At 46.9% G+C, this 24047-nt stretch overlaps 1 protein-coding gene across 4 annotated transcripts in view; it reads left to right on the top strand.

The window, feature by feature from the left end:
- Positions 1 to 24047, top strand: part of PTCD2 (pentatricopeptide repeat domain 2) — a 298424-nt gene that overhangs the window by 49643 nt on the left and 224734 nt on the right. For all 4 annotated transcript variants that reach the window (XM_069627512.1, XM_069627515.1, XM_069627514.1 and 1 more), the window contains one exon: positions 22760 to 22889. In XM_069627512.1, the coding sequence (XP_069483613.1) occupies positions 22760 to 22889 (130 nt within the window). The remainder of the gene's footprint in view (positions 1 to 22759; positions 22890 to 24047) is intronic.

Raw genomic sequence — 24047 nt, 5'->3', positions numbered from 1 at the left:
GAATCTAAAACATTTTAATTCTTTCCAAATTGAAAGACTGGTGGTGTGACTAATACCCTGCACAACACTTTACATGGGTGAACGCCAGCGAGTAAAGTGCCCATGCCTTCACTTCACGGATGGTGTCACGCCCTTCAAGATCACTCGGGTTAGGGGTAGTGCTGGCAAATCCAGCCCTGCAGTTTTCCTGAAGGGCTATGCACCCCTCCCTCTGCCTCACAGTGAGAGGAGTGCCGGGGTCAGAATGCTGACCCTGCCCGCTACTTGATACAAGCATAGGCAGGTGGAGAGGTTAAAGGAGTCTCCTGACCCTCTACCTCCAACGTGATTACATTGGAGGCAGAGGGAGAAACCCCAGGAGAAGATCACTGCTGAGACCCGCTCAGACACTTTTTGAAATAATAAAAAAAATGGTGCATGTTTGTGTGTGTGTGTGAGAGAGATCATTGTACTTTTAAAGTGTGCATGCTTGACAGAGTGCATCTGTGTTGAACTGTTCTGGTGAGTGCCGTGTGTATGATTGAGAAATGCTGTATGAGTGCATGACTGCTCGTGTGCTTGAAAATGTGCATGTGAAATGCTCTGCTGGACTCTGTATGAATGACTCGTTCTCACGGCGCCCAGCAGAACACTTGCTCAGGCAGTGTCTGTATTAATGATTGTCTGTATGGGTGCGTGACTGCTTATGTGCAGGTGCGTCTGTATCTGAATGTGTGTGGTTTTCGAGTTTGAAGGGGACATTACTGCAGGGGACTACCAAGGTAAGAAAACATTTTTTTGCTAAATGCATGCATCCAGCAAGAATAGGTTTTCTTGGTATTTCCCTGCATCAATGCCAACTCCAAGCCCACACAAACAAATTCATATAGTGCAAGGCATAAATTAGTTTTCAAAAATTGATTAGCAGAGTTTGCTAGTTAACATTTTCTTTATTAGCAAACAAACCCATTTGATTAGCAATGGTATACTAATATGTTTAATGTCACCAGAAGTTGTTTGTACCCAAGACATAAAACAAGTTACAATAAAGCATTTTTGTGTACCGCTGGAGTAAGACATTAGTGAAAAGAGTCAGGCCGTGCACATTCTTTAAAATTCTGCTAGTCCTGTGGGCCTAGTAACTAAGTTTACCTACTCGACCTAGGGGAAATGCACTCGGCCCTTGACAACAGATGACGAAAAAATGTAAATGCGCTTTCTGTAAAATGGTGCAAGACCCCAAAAACCCACTTTGTTTGGCACGCAGCTGCCACCTAGAGGCCAGCCATGCACAGTTACATGTTTATTTGACTGTGCATGGCATTTTGCTTTTAATGCAAAAAAGTAAATAGTAAATAAAAGGTTCAAATGTACCATGCAAATGGTACTCGCCCTTCATAAAGTATACTCGACTGTGCAAGTGGCCAAGTAGACTTTATGTGCCCTGGATGATTGTAAAATGTTTGCTGCATGAATGGACACAAATAGATATGATTAAAAAGGCTCTGAAAACAGTTGGCCACCTCTCATATTTGTGCTGTTATACAAGGCAATCCTAATGGTAGAGCAAAGTGCGCTCTGGAGGGTAAATAATATACAATGGATGGTATTGCAGCAGATCTGTAGATGTACAGACTGGATGGGACTATTGATCACTATTTTGTGTACATATCTAGTTAGTTTTGTGTATTATGTAAGCGGAAGGACAGTAAGAGACTAAGCAGAGTGGATGGAGTAGCAGGCAGAGAATTGGACAAACGAGGTGGACAATTGTAGTTTGTGGCCATCTCACTTTCAGGGTAGCGCGTATAAAGCAACAGGGGTGACTGGCATGGAGACACTGCAGTGTTTTACAGTAGCAATACTGCAATTATGTGTTATGCAAGGAATGGAATTGCACAACTGTCTTTTAAAAGTTCTAAAATAAACACATACTGGTCTTTGCCAGACAGAATATAGTTGGCTTAATAAAAGTGTCATCTTGATTGCTTCTGGCTTGCAATAATTTCAATTAAAAAAATGACTGGTGTCGGGGCGCTGTTACATGGCTGTGAAATGGCCGCCTGACTGAGTAGCTCCGTCTTGGGCTGTATCCTGAAGAACTAATAATCCTTGTTGGTGCTACACTTTATTATGGAAAGTAGCAGGACTGCTGCTTACAAAACTCACAGCAGATACTGGCTTGCCGCCCGACATTCTAGAGGCCCTGGAACAGAGAAAACCTTCATTGGCACACCGGCTGATGCCTGCACCATGATCCAGCTTTGACATCCGTGCCGAGCAGGCTGCCTGAGGACTGGAGAACGGTGCTCCTGGGGCCGCAGAAGGGGAGGGGCTTTGGGCGCAATGCCACACTGGAGAGTGAAAGATCCCCTGTCGTTGTCCCCTGCCCCGTTGCTCGACATCGCTTTGACTGGGGAGCTTCTGGGTACAGATTTACTCCTCCCCCACCCCCTGGTGACTGTGGTAACACTCCCATTGACGAAGCAGCCCGGGTCCTCTACGACTGCAGTGCCGCCAGAGCTGGACTGGGAGCCCGTGTGCTGGTGACGGCTCATCTTGCCTGGACCCTGCAATTGCAGTAGCGACACTGCTGTCTGTGGAGGGAGCGCCACGGAAGGCAGCGGGAACACTGACCGCCATTAACTTGTCTGCTCCACTGTGTGGCTTATGCAGAGCGGTCTCTCTCATCATCCCTGAGGCATACAGTGGCAGCTGAGAGCGAGTGACCCCATCCCGCCCCGGACTGCAGTTACCCGACTCCCTGCGCCTCCCTCCAGCAAAGTCGTAAGCACACACGTGGGAAACCCCCGATCCACTTTTCCTTGGCGGTCCCATGGGGACAACAAAGTTACTGCATGCCCCCTGCCCTCCATACATCCGCTCTGAAGAGGATGGCCCTCATTGGTACAATTGCATGCTTGGATTAGCCGCATAAGGGACCTTCTAGATCCAGCGAGGGAGCAGGGTGACCCTGCGACACTCCTGCATCGGCCACATGGAGCCAGTGAGGGTTCCGTGAGATCCTTAACCCCACATCTTCTGCTCTGGCTGCACTAATCCCTGAAAGCCGAAGCGGAGGAGGAGAGGAAGCGGACAGATCCGGCCAAACACGCTGGTGTGGGAACTGCTGTATGCAAATCCCCACAACCTGCCCTCCTGCGGTGAGGTGAGACAGGGAGGCCACCTGCAGGTTGCAGCATTGGGTGAGTGCTGTCTGGCCCCCACCGCCATCTTGCACTCCGCGGTGAGGTGAAAGTCACCGCATTAAGCTCCTCCACATGCCATGACTTGCTAACCTAGCCATTATCAAGTCTACTCTGGATATACCCGGCACCTTCAGGTTTTAAGATACCATATTATAAGACTTGGCGGGAATACGCTCACGTGAGGTTTAAATGCGAGGATAACTGCCTTATCTATGGGGGAGGATACAGTCCATTCTACCCTATACTGAGCACGACGGCTGTGGCATTGCTGCGGGACTGCAGGAGAACTGCCTCGTGAGATCCATGAGAACAGCAGCACTACAACATTGATTGCCTAGCATTCCCACAAAGGCTTTTGGCATTTAAGAGTGGAGGAGATGATTACTGTAATGAACAGAGGAATAACTGGTGGAGAGAGACCTGAGGGCAAAGAGAGGAATGCAGGATGAGCTGTGCTGTCATTAAACAGAGCAACTTAAATAGCTGTTTGCTACACAAGTGTCAATTTAATTAGCAAACCTAGAGAATTGCATAGCAAATTGCCATATGACACTGCTTATTTTATGCCTTTTATACACATGCACACAATCACTGATACACCCATATGGCTTTCTCAGCCATTCACACAGCATGCACCAGAACACTTCACTCACACAGATACACACAATACTATAGCTGTGTGAGTGAAGTGTTCTGGTGGGTGTTGTGTGAATATTTTAGAGAGGCTATATGAGTGTGTGACTACTTGTGTGCATGTCTATTCGAATGTATGGGCTTAGTCTTGGAGGGGGCATTGGTGCAGAGCAATACCAATCTAAGAAAACATGTTCTTGCTGGCTGCATGCAATGCACGCAGTCAGCAAGGACATGTTTTCTTACTGTGGCATGGTCATTTTTACTGGACATCTATGATAAAGTAAGCTTGATGAGTGCTATTACCGGGCTAAACTCGCATATTTTGGTGCAGCCAGTCTACCTGTGATTTCTTACGGTGGCATGGCATTTATAACTGGGCATCCATGAGCAAGCAAGCATTGTAAGTGTTATTACATGCCTAGACTGGCTTAAATTGTTGAAGCCAATGTGTATTTACTTTAATATTTTATTTTGGCATTGCATTTTTATTAGCAAGCCAAATGGCGTATGTTTTTACAAGGGGATACTGGTATTATGCTCAAAGCAATACTGACATGCGCAAAGCAAACATGTGTATGTTCTTACATGGTAATACCGGCATGTATTGGTCCAGCTTGCATGGAAATGTATCTGCACATCCAGAGTGAAAATGTTTTTTATGCTGGCCTACATTGTGGGGGAAGTCATCATGAAAATGCACTGGGAAATGCTCCTGTACACTGTTGATGACTTTTTGAGGATTTTTCCATGAATTAGCCAACACAACTGATTGTAAGCTGTTTGGCATTTTGTTTGCTGTATAATGCACCATTGTATCCCATTATTCAAAAAAATGCTCCTCTGTTTGATTCAGGCTCCCACGCTACGCTCAATCGTCACACAGATTTGTGGGCAATATTTATGCCCCTCCAATCAGATAATTCAGCAGCCTCCACTGCTCATTAGGGAACAGCTTCATTGTGAGCTACAAAGGATTGCCTGTTGTATAAACACATGCACTGTTACTCATAGTTAAATATTCCTGCATCAACTTGTAGCCATCCTTATTCCTTCTGGTAAAATCCAGCACTATTGGGTGCTGCTTTTTGGTAAATAAGCCCAAACACTAATTCACACTCTAACCCTATCATGGGCCTCGGCTTATGGTCCATTTTGTATGGGGAGAATGTATCCTAACTCAAACCATTACGCTGTTGCAGACTCTGTCACCCAAATGATGTATAACCATCATATTAGCCGCAACTTATGGTACTTCACAGGTGGGGGTCTTGTACTCTCTGCAGTCTCTAGAAGATTGTATTCAAACGTGTCACATAGAATATTGAAAAGGCACATTAACATTGCTCGTAATGTTTCTTCATGCATAACCATTTTTTTTCAAAAGTTACGTATGGTTCATTGGCGATTTCGAATTCTCCTATGTAAGGTTAATGAAATAAGTTAGTCTTCCTGACTGACTATGGCAGGTCTCGATTAGATTTCATTTTCCATGTTGTAATCCTGGTAATGCATCAGGCAAAGTCGACTTGGAACATGCTATTTGTGACGTGAAACTGCAATGCTATCTCGAATGAAGAAACATGCAAAAATGTAGCTGATAAATAACAGCAATAGTTGAACAAGAACAGAAGATCGAAGCCCTGAGACTGCAACTTTTTTGTAAGACATAAATCACAAGTAAGCATGCCATGTGCTGTTCACCTTTAAATATTGCGTGAACAATTAAAGTAAGGTGGTGGTACTGAGGAGGAGTTTTTACTTGCAGCAGTAGATGTGTTTGTTGGAGTACAGTTACTTCCATCTTATTCTGAGCACCTTCTGCATGGAGCGGAAAGGAAAGAGAGTTGCTCTTCGAGATGGAGGCATCCATTGCAGTGCCTAATTGTGCAAATGTGAAACATGATCTTGGAATATACCGTTTGCAAACGGTGTATTCCGAGCACTTATGTCCTACTGTATCTATTGTTGAGTAAGATAAAGCTGTCTCATTGGTCTCAGTCACATGTTAACGTTTCGTATTTGCAGGTAAATTGCAGATTGGCAAAATTGATCACGATTTCATCAACAATGCAGGGGTCCACAACATATCAGGTGCTTAGCAGTGAGCAACAATCTTTTCTTTTACAATCTATTGGCTCTTCCCAAAGATGCACTCAACACTCTTTTGAACATGGAATTCTGGTCTCTAGAAATAGAAAATGATACTCTGATAAGAGTTGTACTGTACTTGGTAAGACTCTGCAATAGTTATCCCATGTTAGGTACAGGATGATGAATTCTGCCGATCCCATTGGTGTACCTTCATTGGCATGTCCGATTTAAATATAAGGGTGCCTGGTCAATATCTATGGTCCTCCAGGTGAGTATACATAAACAAAAGCAAAATATGGACCAATAGAATGACGATAACCTGATTCTACTTCAGTTTTCAAAATCTTAGCAAAATATAATGTTTATTTCACATAACATAAGCAGTTAATACTTACCAATGAATGCTTTACATACTAAAAGATGGCTCAACCTGTAAACAACTTCTCCCATCATTCATCATTCATTCCTAACTCATACATACCATCTTCATACTAACACATATTTCGTATATGGGTGGTTTTTGTCCCCAAGCATATAGTCCAGTTTTTGAAAATTAGAGTCCAGCACTCTTGTGTGCTTTAGATGTAGCCCTCTGTGTATTACATGTTTGTTTTTGGTCTACACGTTTTTCGGGTGTAGTTCACTGTGGGCGGAAACCTTCTTGCCCCAATAATCTAGCCAACCTTCATCAGGAAGGAGTGCAACTGTCCGATGTGTGTTGCCTCTTGATAGGATGGGTGAGCCTCTCGATCTCCACTGAGAATGCAGCGGGCGGTGACTCGATAGTGGGATGCAGGGTCGTACTGGGCCAAAAAATCGTCTCAGGCCCCAACGAAAAAGTGGCCCATAGTTGCAAATGGCATTGATTCTTTTTGTGACACTTTTTGAATAGTAGACAAGGTTTTTTTTATTTTAATAAAGTCTCATGCAAATTGTTTATTTTAATGATTATTTAGGTCACAACTATTAGCCACATAGCGAAGTTAACTCATCAAACTGGCCCAGATTGGCCAAAAAAGTGGCCCACTTTGACCAAAAAGACTGGCCCGCACCGAATTTAGAATTTTCGGTTCGGCCGTGGGCCTATTGCCCTGTAGGCCAATCCAAGCCTAGTGGGATGTATCTCCGCTTTTGGATTTTTCTGTGTGCTGGTGTACCCATAAAATATGTGCATACACTAGTAGTCTTTCCTGCAGCTCATTAGTATGACATTGTCAGACCGACGTGAAGACACAAAGACGTACGCTACAGTTACTCTAGACTTCAGACCGAGACTACCGCATTAGAATTAATTTCAACATACCTTTGGTCGTGATCTACACGACGGTAGTGACAGAATTATTTGTGGACACATCTTTTGATGGTACCACCAGTGAGAATGATGTGAATGTAATTGAAGTTTACATCATTCTGTATGATGCGGACCATTCAGACAATGTCAGAAGATTCTATTGCATGTCATATATAAATGTACGATTGTCAGGAAGCATTACTTTGAAAGACACATTACAAACCATTTCATGAAAGTCCAAGACCAAGCTTTTCACAAGGTGGGATTTGATGATTTATTCTGCCGGGGGTGTGAAACTCCTAATACACGAGACAAGGGGGAGGTCATTACGAGGTTGTAGGTAATGGAAAAACCGCATACCGCTCCGGGCTATTCCGACTCAACAACTCAGTATTCGCACTACCACTGATACCGTGCTCCCCCGTACCGGCATGGGCGTGGGCATGGGGCCCTTCGATCTGGCAATACCGAGATGGTGCTAACAGGAGGATATCACAAGTCATGCGGACATGCAAATACCGGCATCGCGAACCACCCGCAAACAGCAATGTGCAGTGTTCCCAACTGCCACAGGTGCACAAAATCAGCACAGGTGGAGGCAATGGAGTCTGGACCAGCACAAAAGGAGAAGACCAGGTAATAAACCTGGCCACACAGCCGCTCTCTGTATAAGCCCTACCAAGGGCAGTGCAATTTGCAAAATTAGAGTCAACTAGTAAATGTTCACTGTATTTACAGAATGTAACTCATCCAAATAAATCTCTTAGTCGGATCCAAAAGTAATATGTGTTTATCAAAAAGAAAATTCCAAGTTGGTCACTAATAAAATCTTAGTGAGGCCGCGGCTAACTCATCCCATAATTGTTATAGACATAAAGTGCCAATGCATTTCGGAGCATACAGCTCCTTCATCAGGGCAGGTCTAATTTACACAAACTTGGAGCAAGTACTCCATCATGTTAATGGTAACCCCAGACACAGGCATCGCAGTAACAGGTGGGGCCTCCATGATGTTTACGCCAGAGGCTGCCTGTCTATAACAATTATGGGGGCGGAATACAGTGAACATTTACTAGTTGACTCTAATTTTGCAAATTGCACTGCCCTTGGTAGGGCTTATACAGAGAGCGGCTGTGTGGCCAGGTTTATTACCTGGTCTTCTGTATATTTTTGTGTTCCACGAGTCAGGGTGTCTCCAGACTCATCGTAGCCAGCTCCTGTGAATTTTTTGAAAGATGATTTATAACCTCAACCTTTTTTGATCTGTTTGAAAGTGAATTTAAACAAGTGGTGCCCACTTACTTACCTTCCAGCACAAAAGGAGCACACCCACACACCACACCCCTTTCCACACCAAAATGATTCCACTTGTAGTAGCAATACTGGGGCTGGAGGACATGCTTGCATTGCTACACCAGCAACAACAACAGGGCACCACAGAGGAGACGCAGGAGGAGAAGGAGGGTGAGACAGGCCCAGCAAGCCCCACCAGTGCAGCCAGTGGTACCACACAGGCAGCCCCCAATCCCTCGTATCATAGCTAGTCCATTCAACCCCTGAGCAGATCCACACCCTGGACCGGGACACCATCACCGCCATTGTGGACATGATGCACGACGACGTTGTCAGCCTAATTGAAATATGCATCGACATCCCCCCTCTACTGAAGGTAGTGTCTGTGCTCCACTTCTGGCCACAGGCACCTACCAGCACACAGTGGGGCACATGCATGGCATATCACAACCCTTATTTTCTCGCATGCTGAACCAAGTGCTGGATGCTCTCCTGAAGTACTCAAGGAACTACATAACCCTACCAAGGACTGACCAGGAGATATTTGACACGAAAGTTGGCTTCCATGCACTGGCAGTCATGCCAATTTGTATTGGTGCACTTGACTGCACCCATGTAGAATTGGTGGTCCCGCATGCCACGGAGGCGGTGTACCGCAATCGTAAGCTATATCACTCCATCAATGTACAGATGTTATGTGACTCCAGCAAGATCATCACACATTGTTGTGCCCGATTTCCCAGATCAACTCATGACTCAATGGACCTGCGGAACTCCACGCTACATGGAGCGACATGCAAGACGACGTGCCTGGCTGCTTGGTAAGTCGCATGACGGGCACATTGCAGTGTAATGGGGGGAGAGATGCATACACCACCATGGCGCCATTGTTGTGTAGACAGCACAAAGTCCACATCGCAAAACCCTGTGCCCCAAAGCATCACTAACTGAACATGACTACCAATCCCCATAGCAATGATGGAACTTACAACCAGCCCACATCCCACAACATGTCCACCACCCATCATCAGACCTCATCCTCCGTAATACAATCCAGCAACATGCTGTGAGTATGCACAATGTAAATGTCCGCAGCAATTCACAACACAGGACAAGCATCCATGAGAGTGCACAAATCAATTCCACCAAGGGTATACACTGCTTGTCATAGGGCCACCCGCACAGTAGCGCTGCATGTCAGCATGGAAATAATAAGCGCTGAATGACAAATAATGCTGAGACTTCTGGCAACGCTGGCAGTAATAAAATTATACTTCTCACTACACATCACATAATGATAACAAACACAGCGGAATACATCCACAGTGCATGCAGAACATCAAGGGAGTGTACACCCTGTATCAACTGGAAGACACAACCCATACCATAAGACCATGGCACAGCACACATTGTGGCAAGGTAAAATGTGTGCTTACAGCCAGGGACATGTGCATGTGAACAACAGAAATCTGCAGGCATGATTGATAAGTAAAGGTGTCCATCAGGAATTTACTTACACATACCTTTTTTTGCACCCATGCAGGTGACCGTGGCTATCCCTTGAAGACATGGCTCCTCACCCCTGTCCGGAACCCGCAGAATAGGCACGAAGAGGACTACAATCGTTCCCATACACGTACCCGTGTTGTCATCGAGCAGACATTTGGCCTGTTGAAGGCATGTTTTCGCTGTCTTATCCGGTCGGGTGGGGCACTCCTCTACAGGTATGAGAAGGTGGCCAAGATCATCATGGCATGTGTCATACTGCACAACATGCCTCTGCCCCCTGACATTGAACAGCAACCACCAGGTGATGATGAAGAAGATGAAGAAGATGTGGTTGTACATCATTGCGGTGGCGATCCACAGGAGGGACGTGCTGTGCGCCAGTCAGTGATTGGCCAATACTTCTAAGAGACACGGGAGCTGAGAGTGCCATGAATGTGAGACTGGGGGCACTGGGTGTGGGAGTACATGGACACTATGCACTGTAAACCATTAACTGACACATACACAATAAGGAATGTCCAGGCTAGTATTTTTTCAGGTACACAACGGGTGTATTTAACAGTAAGAAGTAACAAGTGCTCATACCCTCCACCTCACACACCCCCTACCCCCACCACTCCCCCGCACACCCCCTCCACCTCCCCCCACAACTCCTCCAAACATGGTGTGCAATGTTATGGCACTCGAGTCTCCATAGGTGTGCACATGCAGGCTGAGCCTCCAACTAATGGCTTGAGTCTGACTCCAGAGGTGGCATTTTGGGGTGGCGCATGGTGCGCAAAAACCTGCGCAGGGAGCTTGTCTGCGTGGAGCTCGGGGAAGACCCTGTGGGCGCATGCTCAACTGTCAGGGCAGGACGCAGAGCCTCCATGGCATCCGCAGTCCTGCCAAGGACCTGCTGCACGGCCGACAGCTCCTCACAGATCTTCTGTGTGCTCGCCTCTATGGCCCCTTTCATTGCTGCAGTGTTGTCTCGGGCCTCCCTCCTCGTCACTTCACCATCAGTGAGATATTGTTTGACTAGTCCAGTCAGCTCCTGCTGGCGCGCCTCCACCTGTGTCATCCGGAACTCCCCATCCCGGACCCCTGTGGAGGTGGGTGGCAGGTGTGGCAATGGGCCCAATTCAGGTGTGTCCTGCGTGGGGCTCCAGGCCTCTGCTACAGCCTCTCCTCCTGACTGGACATGAGATGTGCCATCAGGTGAGCTGATGGGTGTGTACTGGTGTTCCTGTGAGGGGCTTGGTTTGCCAAGGAATTCCATGGAGTGGGAGTCCTCCTCAGGGACACAGACCTCGCCTTGTGAAAGGACCTCATCGCCACTCTGTGGCGCAGTGGCAGCTGTGTCCCCAACCAAACTGGTAGCTGCAGAGAGCGTCCCATCTACCACCGGCTCTGCAGCTGCGGATTCCACAGGTGTTGGGACTTGTGGAGTTGTGGAAGACCCCTGATGGCCCTGTACCTTGGCATCCAATGGTGTCTTTGTCCTTGGATACAGATCTGCCTTCCCAGTGCCCTTGGAGGTTGAAGGCCTGTTGGTTTCTTCCCTGGACTTGGCCCTCTTGGTAGGTGTGGTGGCCTGTGCTGCAGAGTCCTCTGCATCGCTGTCGGTATCTCGACCTGTGGGGGACCATAAGAGGGACAACATCAGTGATGGTTGTACATGCATCATGCATACAATGGTATTAGTGCAGTTGTACACATTTGATGACTTGCTGTCCTACTCTTGTGGCATACAGGTTATCTGCCATTTGGTAGGGTTGCTCAGGCATACGTTAGCTTCAGACATGTGTTAGGTGGACTTTGTGCAGTGTGACACATGCAGTTTCCGTGTCTGTGGTGTGTGTCGGGTATGGCATAGGCATGCTGCATGCATGTGGATGTGTAAGTGCTGGGGGCGGCATCCAGGCAGGGATGTGTCCATGTGTGTGTAATGTGCCATGCATTGCCTCATGGCACGGTCACATTGGTGGACTATCATCGTACTTTGCAATACTGTGTTTCCTTAGGACACTCACCTCCATCTGCCGATGACGTGGCTCCATGTTCCATGTCTCCCACACCTTCAATTGACTCCATTCTGATTGTGCTGGTGCAGGTTTCCTCCCAGCGGCTGAGTTTGATTGGGCAGTTGGAACTCCGGTTGGCCGACAAGATGTTGCGCACTCTGAGGCGCAGGTCGTCCCAACGTTTACGGACGTCTTTTACTGTCTGGGGGTGATGCCTACTGCACTGACTTTCTGGGCCACTTGCTCCCAGATCTCCTTTTTTTAAGTTGTGCTGCTCTTTTCAAGTCTGTGGCAAAGACCACCTCTGCATTTTTAGCCAGTGTCCGCGAGCATGTTCAGTTCATCCTCGCAGAACCGCTGCCGGGATGCCCCTTTCTTAATTGCCCTTGGCATGGTGCTGGTGGTGTGGTAGATGTTCTGGTGTTGGTTTTAGGCTCCAGGTCCTGTGTATCGAGGATGGCAATGGATTGTGTTTTTCAAGATGGCCGCCGCGCCATTTCCCATTCCGGCGCAATGACGTTACTTCCGGTTCCAGTATTAGCGGCCTCGCTAATAGCAGGTCCGCTAATGCCGGGTCCGTTATTTAGAGGGGGACAGAGACGGAAGGGCTGTCGGCGCTATCAATGATGCCGCTAAGAGATGTTTTAATGACTTTTGCGGCAAGCCGGTACTGTCGATACTGGAATTCCACTACGCGCGTGCACGCATTCTCGAAATAGGCCGCTGTTGGAGGCGTCATTGCTACCCGGACCCGGTATTACCTCCATGCTGGTAAAAACTGATTTTTACCGCGAATCTCGTAAGGACCCCCAAGGTGTTTGTTGTCAGAGACAACATGTTTTTTTAAAGCTATTTTGTCAACTGGACGGGTAGGTTCTATCGGCGCATGTTATTTGATCAGCTCTCCACTGGGTGGCAGTGTTGTTCAAAATGACAGTAAGGATCAACTGAGGATTCACATTCTGTTTAACATCGCGTTTGCTTTATTTAACATTGCTAAAATATTTCTTTCTGATGTCAAGTTAGTGATGCTTCCTGATGTAACACCTACGCAGCCACGTTTTATTGTGGCGGTGGTTGGTGTAGGCGCACGCACACCAGTGGGGGCAGAGCTTCCTACCTATCCTGAGAGTAAAAACTGCAGCCACATCGTGGCAGCGCTTGGATTGTGGCAGCATTCACTTTTGCTGAACGGGTAAACATCTAGGGGGAAGGCGTGTGGTTGTGTTTTGAATCGCTTGAATGTGAGCTGTTCATGTATGTTTAAAGAGAAGCATGCAGACAACAGGGCTGCCATATCTCCAGGCAGTAACATGTAACTAACTGGTGCTGGAAGGGGTACTGTCATTCAAATATTTTAGCTTCCTTTATGGTAGAAAGGTGCACCCGTTTGACCCATGCATGTGCAATTGGTGGAGCCTCTGCCTGAAGGTTTTTGTTATATGGCTCTTGGTTGCATGCTAGGGGTTGCTCCGAAATAAAGCTGCTTTTTACTGTGCTCTTATTTCGGAGCAGCCCAGCCTCCTTCGCCCCCTCATCCGTGTGTGCTTTTTGTGGGTGGAAAAGGAAACCAGCTCACACACCCCCACACATGGTTGTTTAGGCAACATTCACGTTGTACTTTTTTCATGGAGTGGTGAATTGTATAGCTCACTCAATATCCGTTCATAGATTCAGAGCAACACTTAATGAAGATTACCCCTGCTTACTGTGCAGGGAGTCTTGATCCTATAAAAGACTAGGAGGCAAGCATTATGCTTCAACTTCTTTATTAATTACTCCACAGCAGTTTCAACAAAGGAAAAACTGTAGAAAAAGTCCTTCACTACTCCTTTTTCTCTTTTTCCTTCTTTAAACTACAACTCCCACTGTCTCTGTAGTCCTTGTTAGTGTCCACCCAGTCCATGTACCACTTCCTTCCTGTGGACTGCTCCTCTTCTTTGAGTGCTCTGAACTGCACCCTTGACGAAACTGAACTTGATGGAACGTGTCGACTCAAACTCTGGCCTCACATGTGCCTTGAACTAGCCACCGCTGGCTGCGCTTTCCCGGTCTTCTCTGGGTCTGCTATGCTATATCCTTCCGTCAGCTCAACTATTCTTCTGGTCATCTCCCATGGAGCATACACGGCTTGACATTAGGGTGGTGTTTGTGTACTGCTAACTACTTAAAACATATGTTCATTAAAGGTTATACAGTATATGCAAGAGGGCAGGAAATTAATGCTCGCCTCCGAGTCTTTAATAGAATCAAGACTCCCTGAACAGTAAGCAGGGGTAATCTTCATTCTTTGTCAAGACTGGAGGCGAGCATTATGCTTGTTGAAAGCTTCCCATCACAGTCGTTGCTAACCCTTCAATTGGTTTAAAATAAAATGCTTTAAAGGTAGCATCACTGGCCCAATCTGCCGCTTGCATAATATCTTGCAGAGTTGCCACTGCTGAAAATGCTTTCAATGCCATAGCTCCCCTCACAGAGTGCACCCCATATTTCTTTGTCTATGCCTGCTAGCTGCATCACCTGGCTATGGTAGTTGTTGCTACTGCTTGGAAAGGCTTCCGGCGCGCTATAAGCAACTGCGTGGTGCCGTCTGGCCTATATTCTGCCGTCCTAATCTCGTATTCTTTGATGCACATTGCTACACACCATTTCGTATTATTTGGTAGATGGGGGGTAATGAACAGTCGTGGAATTCATCTTTGTTCTTCTGACTATCGTAAATGTACCTCCTTCTGGGCCAAACACTTCCTGTGTACTTCTAACACTCTGACGTCTGCTACTCTTTTGCAGGACACCAGGCACGATATCACAGCTAATTTCCCTAAAAACTGCTTCAATGTCAGATATTTATTTGCTGGCCAACTCACCAGTAGTCGGAGCACTACTGTGACATCCCATAGCTGCAGGTACCTTGGCTCCAGAGGCACTTTGAATCACGCTACTTTAATGAGGAGGATCACAGCTGGATGTTCACCTGCTGGTGTTCCTTCAATGGGCAGGTGACCTGCCGATATTGCTGATCTATAGACCCCTATGGTCCTGAAAGCTTTACCATTCTGCAAAAGGTATGCTAGGAAATTTAGAATCGCTACTACAGGCGCTGAAATGGGATGAAAATGTCTCCCTCTGTACCAGTTCGACCACTTGTTCCAAACCGCGTTGTAACTCCTCCGTGTGGATGGAGCCCATGACTGCGATGAGCTTGGCAGCTTGAGCCGAAATGCCTGGCAGTGCCCAGTGTCTCCTGATATTCTGCACGCAAGTAGCAGAAGAGTCCTTACTCTCAGAGGATGAAATGACCCAGCTGGATCCGTGAGCAGTTGTTTCCCATCTGGAAGGACTTGTGGCCGATCTGCCATAAGCTCCGTCAGGTTCGGGAACCACACTTATGATTTCCTCAAGGGAGTTATTAGCACTAGCTCTGCTTTCTCTCGGCAACACTTTGCTAGAACTCTGCTTACCATCATGAATGGAGGAAAGGCATACTTCGCTCTCCCTGTCCACTCTTGCAGGAAAGCTTCTGTCCCTAGCGCGTTTGGGTATACTCTCCAACTGAAATAGTTCTTCGTCTGAGCGTTGTCGCGATGTGAGCAGGTGGGTGTGAATCGGCTCCCAAAGGAGATCCAATTGCTGGAATACCTCTGCGCTCAGCTTCCAATCACTGGAATCTGATGGGTAACGAGAGTTCCAGTCTGCTACCACGTTGAGCTCCTTTGGCAGATATTATGCTGTAACCGATGTCCCCAACTGCAGGCAGAAATGCCAGAAGTCCTTTGCTAGCTCTGCTAGTAGTTTCGATTTGGTACCTCCCAGATGATTGATGTACCTGACTGCCGATATATTGTCCATCTTGAGAAGGACACAGCAGCTACCTTTCCCTTTCGTGAAAGCCTTGACCCGAAGGAGCCTGCTAGTAGCTCCCAAGCAGTTTGTGTGAAGACGCAGCTCCTCTGCGCTCCATTTCCCTCCTGTCTCCAAGGGTCCTCATCTTGCGCCTCATCCTACTCAGCTGGCGTCTGATTCTATTATTGAATAGGGCCCATCTCCGAATATGGCACGTCCATTGCAGGCGTCCATATTCTACAACCACCACTCTAGTTCTGTGATGGACTCTTGATCTAGAGGAACTAGTTGGCGATACCTCGGACCCTGTCAAAGATGCTTGATCTTCAGCCTCTGGAGGGCTCGGTAATGTAGAGGGCCTGGGAAAAGGACTTGGATAGATGATGCTAGAAGTCTTACTATCCTCGCTAGGCCTCTGATCTCTCTTTTGATGTCTCTGATCTTTCTGCTTGGCAATTCTAAAGTTGCTTTCTTGGCATCTAGGACGAAATCTAAGAAGTCTAGTCTTTGAGCTGGCGTTTTGTCAGACTTCTCTGTTTACTAGGAACCCCAGTGACGAGAGAAGTTATCTTACCCACGCTGTCTGATATATCAAGTGTCTCTCTCTCTTCAGCTAGTAGCAGCAGGTCGTCGAGGTATATAATCATTTGAATCCCTTTCTCCCTGATCGCTGCTGCAACTGGCTTCATGAGCTTGGTGAACGCCCAAGGTGCTGACGCTAGCCCGAAGGGCATTGTCTTGAATTGCCAGACCTGGCTGTCACAGAGGAGGGCTAGACATTTTCTGAATTCTGCCTGCGCTGGCACTGTTAGGTAGGCGTCTTTCAGACCTATTCTCGTTAACCAGTCTCCTTCTCTTAGAGTGTCCCTCAGTTAGTGTATTCCCTCCATCTTGAAATGGCGGTGTACAATCCAGCTGTTCAGCTCTCTCAAGTTTATGACTGGGTGTACTTTCTCTTTTCTGTGCACGAGAAATCTATTGCTTACAAACCTCAGGATTCCCCTGCATCTCTCTATCGCTCCCTTCTGCTCGAGCTGTTTCAGCTCACTGTACAGGCTTTCCTGTTCTGCTTGGGCCAAAATGAACTACGTGAGGCCAGCTCTCTTGCACTATCCATGCATCGCTGGAAAGTGCGCACCAGTTCTGCAAAATAGTGCTGTGTCCTCCCCCCACTGGTGGGTACCTGGGAACTCTCACCTGTGGTGAAGCCTTTGCTTCGCCCTCGTCCCCTGCCTCTGCGGCTGTGTGGGAAATGCCCTCTGCTAGGGAAGGAAGAGTCTTGTTGCTTGCTCTCCCAGTATTGGGCTCTGCTGTTGTTGTGAGGTCTCCTACCTCCCTGAAATCGACCAGTTGCTCGACCTCAGTAGCGGTCGGTCCCAGCAGAAAGTCTGCCTGGGAAGATCTTTCGAATCGCCGCTTGTGCTTTTTATAGCGATGTATAGGTGCAGACGAATCTTCCCATTTCCTTGCCAAGGTCTCTCCTAGGGCATGTGCCGCTTCTCCTGCTTCGTATGAGGCCAGGTCTCCCAGCTTCGTATCTATTTTAAGCAGGAGCCATCTAGGAGATGGCGCAGTTTGCATTTCCCAGAAGGCACAGTGCTCTCTGGGCCCAGTTTGCTAGGGCCTCTGGGTCTACTTCCTCTCCGGTGTCTCTAGCTCTCTCACCTAGGTCTGTGATTTTGGCCAGCTGCCCTGCAACGTCGAGTACTTTCTCTTGGCAGCTCCTCCACGACCTGTCTATACCTTTACGTGGGTCTTTATTACTTTTTGTAACAAATGCTAGCACCATTGGATCCAGCAATGGTGTTTCTGCTACTTTGTCCGGTAGGTCCTGGCACGGACACTCTGCCCTCATGCGTTGTCTCACTTCCTTGTCCAGCACTTTCTGCAGCCTTATGGTCATGTATTTAGTTACTCTGGGGGAGAGCTGCCAATCGGAGGATCTGCGTTTCTTAATGTCCTCCAGCTCAAACATGTCTGTTATTTCCCCGTGATCATCCTCCAGGTGTTTCTCCTTGCAAGTTCTTTTACCTCCCTTGGGATTTGCCCAGTCTTCTTCTGTTTTTTCTTCCTCCTCCTGGGAAGAAAGATTGGTTTCAGTTGGCTCTTCTTCCGAGCCTGCGTCATCATCTCACATACTCTCTTCCCCTGCAGAGGGGGTGACGAGGCCTGGCACTGTTGACATTTGCCTGAAAGCTTCTCTCAGCTTTGTAAATGCGTCACCAGACTCCGGGGCCTTGTTATCTGCCCCATAAGTATGACCCAGGGGGTCGGCAGAGGTCTTCCTCTTGTGGGTCATCGTACTCCCCTTTGGACCTCCCTGTGATACCTCTGTGGGCATGCTATCGATATTTCTGGTGCTATCATGGGGCTGACTGAGGATGGATTCCAGTGTAGACAGCCTGTCTTGTAAGGGCTTCACCCCTTGCGCCACTGCATCGAACAGCAAACATCCAAGCACCTCTTTAAAGCTTGAGGCCAGGTCTAGTGATTGGTCCTCTTCACTCCACTCAAACTCAGAAATAATTGCTGGGTGCAGTTGCCTTGTGCACGCCCACTGCTTCGTTGGATCTGATGTTCCAAATACTTATGACATATATATGTTATATATATTAAAAAATGTTTTTCTTTTATTGTCCAGCGGCTAGCACCTTTGTTCTTATCTTTACTCTTTCTGCATATTCCCCGTTGTCCTTTGTGTCTTGTGGGCTCCGGGCTCTCTGGGATGCCACTCCCTCACTGTGTCTGCTTTCTCGAGCAGTTCGCCTGTCTCAGGCTGTTCCTGCAACTTTCTGGCACGTCCTGTGCATGAAATAAGTTCTCCGTCGCTTATTTAGCTTCAATTGTAATCTCCGATGCGCGTTATATATATATATAACGGGCTTTCTGCTTAGTTATGCTGTACTGAATCACTGATGTGCCGTCTTACATTCGTCCTTACGGGATCCAGCTATCTCCGAAATAACCGGCTCTTCTGGCTCTCAGAGTTCACGTGGAGAGATGCGCGATGGCTCCGATTACATGAAGGTGGGGGCCATCGCGCTCTCTCCTGCTCGGCTCTGCCTCTCCAAAGGTGGGGGCTGGAGCGCTTGCGTCAGCGGTGAGGGAGAGTGAGCACCTGGGCGTGCCGAGAATGCAACACGGGGCTCGCCTCCCTCGCTCCGCTTTTCTCGGTCCTACAAATGTATTTAACTCTGCGGATCCATGAAAATCGATGTGCGCCTTGTTGCGCTCCTGGTGCGCTACCCTAATACGTGCTCTAACTCTAATTACGGTGAGTTCTACATTAAACTGAGCCTCTCACAAGGCTCACTCGCCTTACTGAATTATTCTGCGAATTTCAGCTAAAATCATTTGTATTTATTTATTTGTTTGCATTTATAAAGCGCACAACAGCCCTTGGGCATCGCGACGCTGTTACAGAAGACTTACTTAGTTCCATAAGTGCTTGCAAGAACATACAAAAACATACATGTTGCCTAACCCCATGTCGCAGGGCGGCAGCCGCATACAAATGTAGAGTCAGTTTAGGTGGCACAAACATGATGCCCAACCCCATGTTGCAGGGTGGCAGCAGCATACAAATTCAGTGAGTTTAGGTAGCACAGACATGTTGCACGACCCCATGTTGCAGGGCGGCAGCAGCCTACAAATGCAGAGTCAGTTTAGGTAGCACAAACATGATGCCCAACCCCATGTTGCAGGGTGGCAGCAGCATACAAATTCAGTGAGTTTTGGTAGCACAGACATGTTGCACGACCCCATGTTGCAGGGCGGCAGCAGCAGCATACAAATGCAAAGTCAGTTTAGGTAGCACAAACATTGCCTAACCCCATGTTGCAGGGTGGCATCAGCATACAAATTCAGTGTGTTTAGGCAGCACAGACATGTGGCACGACCCCATGTTGCAGGGCGGCAGCAGCATACAAATGCAGTGAGACAGTTTGGTGGCACAAACATGTTGCCCGACCCCATGTTGCAGGGCGGCAGTAGCATACAAATGCAGAGTCAGTGTAGGTGGCACAAACATGTTGCCCAACCCCATGTTGCAGGGCGACAGCAGCATACAAATGCAGAGTCAGTTTAGGTGGCACAAACATGTTGCCTAACCCCTTGTTGTAGGGTGGCAGCAGCATACAAATGCAGGTGGTCAGTTTAGGCGGGCGTGGCTTGGAGGAGAGGGAAAATGGGGTGGGGGGCACTGACAGCAACACAGGTGACCCTGAGGGGTGGGGGGGCACACACAACACCACAGGTGACCATAGGGGGTGTGGGGGGTGCACACTATACCATAGGTGACCGTAGGGGGTTAAGGGGCACACACAGCACCACAGGCGACCATGGGGGCACACACACACCACCACCGGCAACCATAGGGGTGGTGGGGGGCACACAAACACCACAGGCGACCAAGGGGGCACATACAACACCACAGGCGACCATGCGGGGGTAGGGGGCACACACAATACCACAGGTGACCATAGATGGTGTGGGGCACACACAACCCCACAGGCGACCATGGGGGTATGTGGGGCACACACAACACCACAGGCGACCATGGGGGGCACACACAACACCACAGGCGGCCATGTGGGTGCAGGGGTCACATACAACACCACCGGCGACCATGAGGTGGTGGGGTCACACACAGCAACACAGGCGGCCCAGGTGTTCGTACACATTCTACCATCAATAATCCTTCCTTTCCGGAACATATGTCCCACATTCAATCTAGATAAACATTATAACTCTTGAACTTGAGTAAATGGGTACTTATCTGCTGCAGAGCAGGAAAAGAAGAGGAGGAGTCCACAGGAAGGAAGTGGTACATGAACTGGGTGGACACTAACAAGGACTACGGAGACATTGGGAGTTGTAGTTTAAAGAAGGATAAAGAGAAAAAGGTAGTTAATAAAGAAGTTGAAGTATAATGCTCGCCTCCAGTCCTGACATAGAATCATGGAAATGGGCATTATCCGCATGCACACCCTACACCATTTCTCGCTTGCCAGGAGTCAGTTATAGGGTAACCAGATTTAAAAAATAAAAAACCGGGACAGGGCAACTAACAAAAAAGTATGACTAACTATTGAAAGTTGCTGTCAAGGCACTACACTTCAGTAGCAGTTGGAGGAGAAGGAGGTCTAAGTGTTACTGGTGGAATAAACACATATTATTTATCAAAAACGACCACTATCTTAATTCGTAAAATGCAGCATTTCTTCAGTCCTGGCAAAATCGGGACCACTGGTCACCCTAGTCAGTTACCACTCTGCAATAGCTGTGTGCTGCCCCCAGTCTAACATTGATATGAAGTAGGACACAATCTGAACCCACCTGTTTGTATGTGGCAAACTTTCTTTGGTGCCCAGAGCTCTGTTTTGGTAAACACACTCACTTGATAGCTGAGACTTATTCAGGATGCCGCCCCCCGCCAGTGTTGCATGCAAGTATACTGCAACCCTATCTTGGCTGATCTACTACTTATTCAATTTTCATGCGGAAACCTTTAGATGATCAGATGCTAATATTTCTGATTGTTTGCTGCAAGATAGCAGGCTGGTGTGTGTGTATACCTTTTATAACCACACACAGCACTGGCACGCTCTGCAGCTCCCTTCCTAATGATTCAAGGCCCATTCATGGTCATGTTCTCAACTAAGACTTGTCTTAATGAGGCTACCTCTCCACTTCCCGCTAGTGATTCCTTCATGACTCTAGTATGTACATTTGTTCATTAATCAATGCAAGCACAGGGACTTGGTACCCAGAAGAGGTTGTGTGGCAGGGAGCCGAATCATTTTTAAGTTTTACTAAATGTGATCCAGCAAGGTGTGACAAGCAGATTTGTTCTGGGGCAAGTAGATTTCTTGAACCTTTTGACCCATGGGCAAGTAGAGTTTTGTAGAAATTCCACACCCATGTAATCTGGGGCTGGCTCACCATGATGAGATCCTGATTCGAGTTGTTCTGCGTTGTCTCCCTCACTGTTAAATAAACATTCACATTTTCTGTTGACCTCTTCAAGTTAGCCATGCACATGACTAAACATAAAACGCAGCCATGTGTTTGGGGTAGTCACTTTAATAGTTGATAAATGGTGTCTCGTGGTGATGTGCTTTGTCACTCCCTTTCTTTCAGAGCCCCTCAAAGACTGTTTTCATGATCATGTGTTGTGTGAAGGCCTTTGTCATTCCAGCAAGGACCCTGTAGCCCTATAGGTGTCTTTCACCTCTTTCCGGAAGGGAATATGAATTAAGATCCTTCATAGTTGAGATGAACTCTGCGCACAACAGTACAAAGACCAGATCATTCTGGATCTAGGCTAGTTCTGCATCACTGTTCCTAATGACGTTGCTGCACCAGTGAAGGTACTCACATAATCATAATTTCAAAAATACAGTTTGAAAGTTCAAAAAGGGAATACATTTGTTTCCCTCTACGTTGGGCAATCTAATCTTCATTTATGGTTCTGTAGCTATCGATTGTAAAGTTGTGGCATTTTTTGATGTTATCGATATTTCATTGTATTTTACTGATCAATAGCAATGTTCAGCACTTCTATTTATGAACCCACGTGTTCCATTACGCTTCCCTCTGTTGTCCTTTGAATTGTATAATTGAATTTGCACATACATCTCAACTCACTAAACCTGCAATGAAATGGATGGATTGATTTAATTGGATCCCAAATGTGCGAGTCTCCAGACAAGGGAAAGCAGTGATTGGTCACCTGCCTCAAGGGGCTGATGCAAGCTAGAGCATTATGGGCTCATCCATCTGAAATTCTGTTGGGCGGGAAAGTGGTCTATTGGTCTTCACTGCTAAACCCTCCTCCTTTGTTAGAAGGCGGACTTGAACACTGTCTGTCACAGTTAACATGGTGGCTCTTTTCCTTTCAGATCTGTATTTTAACAAAATCGAAGACAAGTTAAAGAAACATGAACCCATCCACAAAGAAGAGCTCAAAAAGTGTCTGCATTTGTGCCAGACAGCTGCTGATGTAGAGCTGGCCAAAAATCTTATTCACAGGTACAATTGCATCTTGTTCTCCGCTCTGCCACGCCATCCTCTTTCCATATCCTGTACATTGTTATGTACTTATGAGGGTTCTTCAAACTAATGTTAATTCATGTGAAATCCTGTGGATGCACTTTTGGTCTGGCACATTCATCACAAGAGCTTGCAATTCTGAATAATGATAAACTGCATTTGGGAAGCCTGTACTGACCAATATCTCTGAGAAGTAAGAGGCAGTGTGCAGGAATGTGTTCTTTGTAGCCACTAGTATACTACAGCCGCTATGACCCATTAGAAAAATAAAACCCGTCAGACAAGACATATGTAGTTCGATAGTTGTACATTTTGAAGTGTTTGTCAGGTGGTTCAGAACTCCCATCTTTCTGCTTGTGTCCAACAGAAATTGTGTTCTCTTCTTTAACAATTCAAACAGGACTTGAACTTCAAGTTCCAGTATCTTATCTTCAAACATAGCATTGTTTCTCTGCACGTTCTTTCCTTTGGCTCAGTATAAACCTTGACCCCCAGTTCCAGGACTATGCAGTTTCCAGGTGAGTCTTTCCCATGTCATGATTTGTGCAGCACCCAATAGCTTAAGCTGTACTCTCTGGGGTAGTTACACCAACTAGTCAATGGCCGAGTTAAGTTGACAGTCTAGGTATAAGCGCTATATCAGGCTCAAAAGGTCAAAGGAGTGGATACGGTTCTGGTGTGTTGTGCAGTAAGCACCTAGAACCCTCAACTACCTCATAGTACAGCCCGATTTGTTTCAGTCGGCAAATATAGTCACGTGCCTCACTTCTCAGAATCGTAAAATAAACCGTTGTTGATAGATGCACGTACCTTACATAGATTTATTAAAGTCACTGAAGAACCTGCCTTGTGTTTTTTCGATAGTCCCTTCGTTTAAATGAGGACATCCAGCTCAAATGAGTACATCCATTTGCACAGCAGTTCAAAAACCGTAATATGCTCACAGCATTTTTTAATTTTAAAACATACGATGTATCATCATCATACCATGTTTATTTCGGAAATGCGCAAAACATTCCATAAAAGCAGTACACAGAATAGAAAAATACATATCAATCAATAAGAGAATTGAAAGTGTTTAAAAACCATAAAATGTTTCACATCCTCATATCATGCCAAGCTCATAAGCAAACACTT

The sequence above is a fragment of the Ambystoma mexicanum genome, chromosome 6p (assembly GCF_040938575.1).
Source record: "Ambystoma mexicanum isolate Mex_15411 chromosome 6p, UKY_AmexF1_1, whole genome shotgun sequence".
In the NCBI taxonomy this organism is placed as follows: Eukaryota; Metazoa; Chordata; class Amphibia; order Caudata; family Ambystomatidae; genus Ambystoma; species Ambystoma mexicanum.
This window is presented reverse-complemented; position numbering and strand designations above follow the sequence as displayed.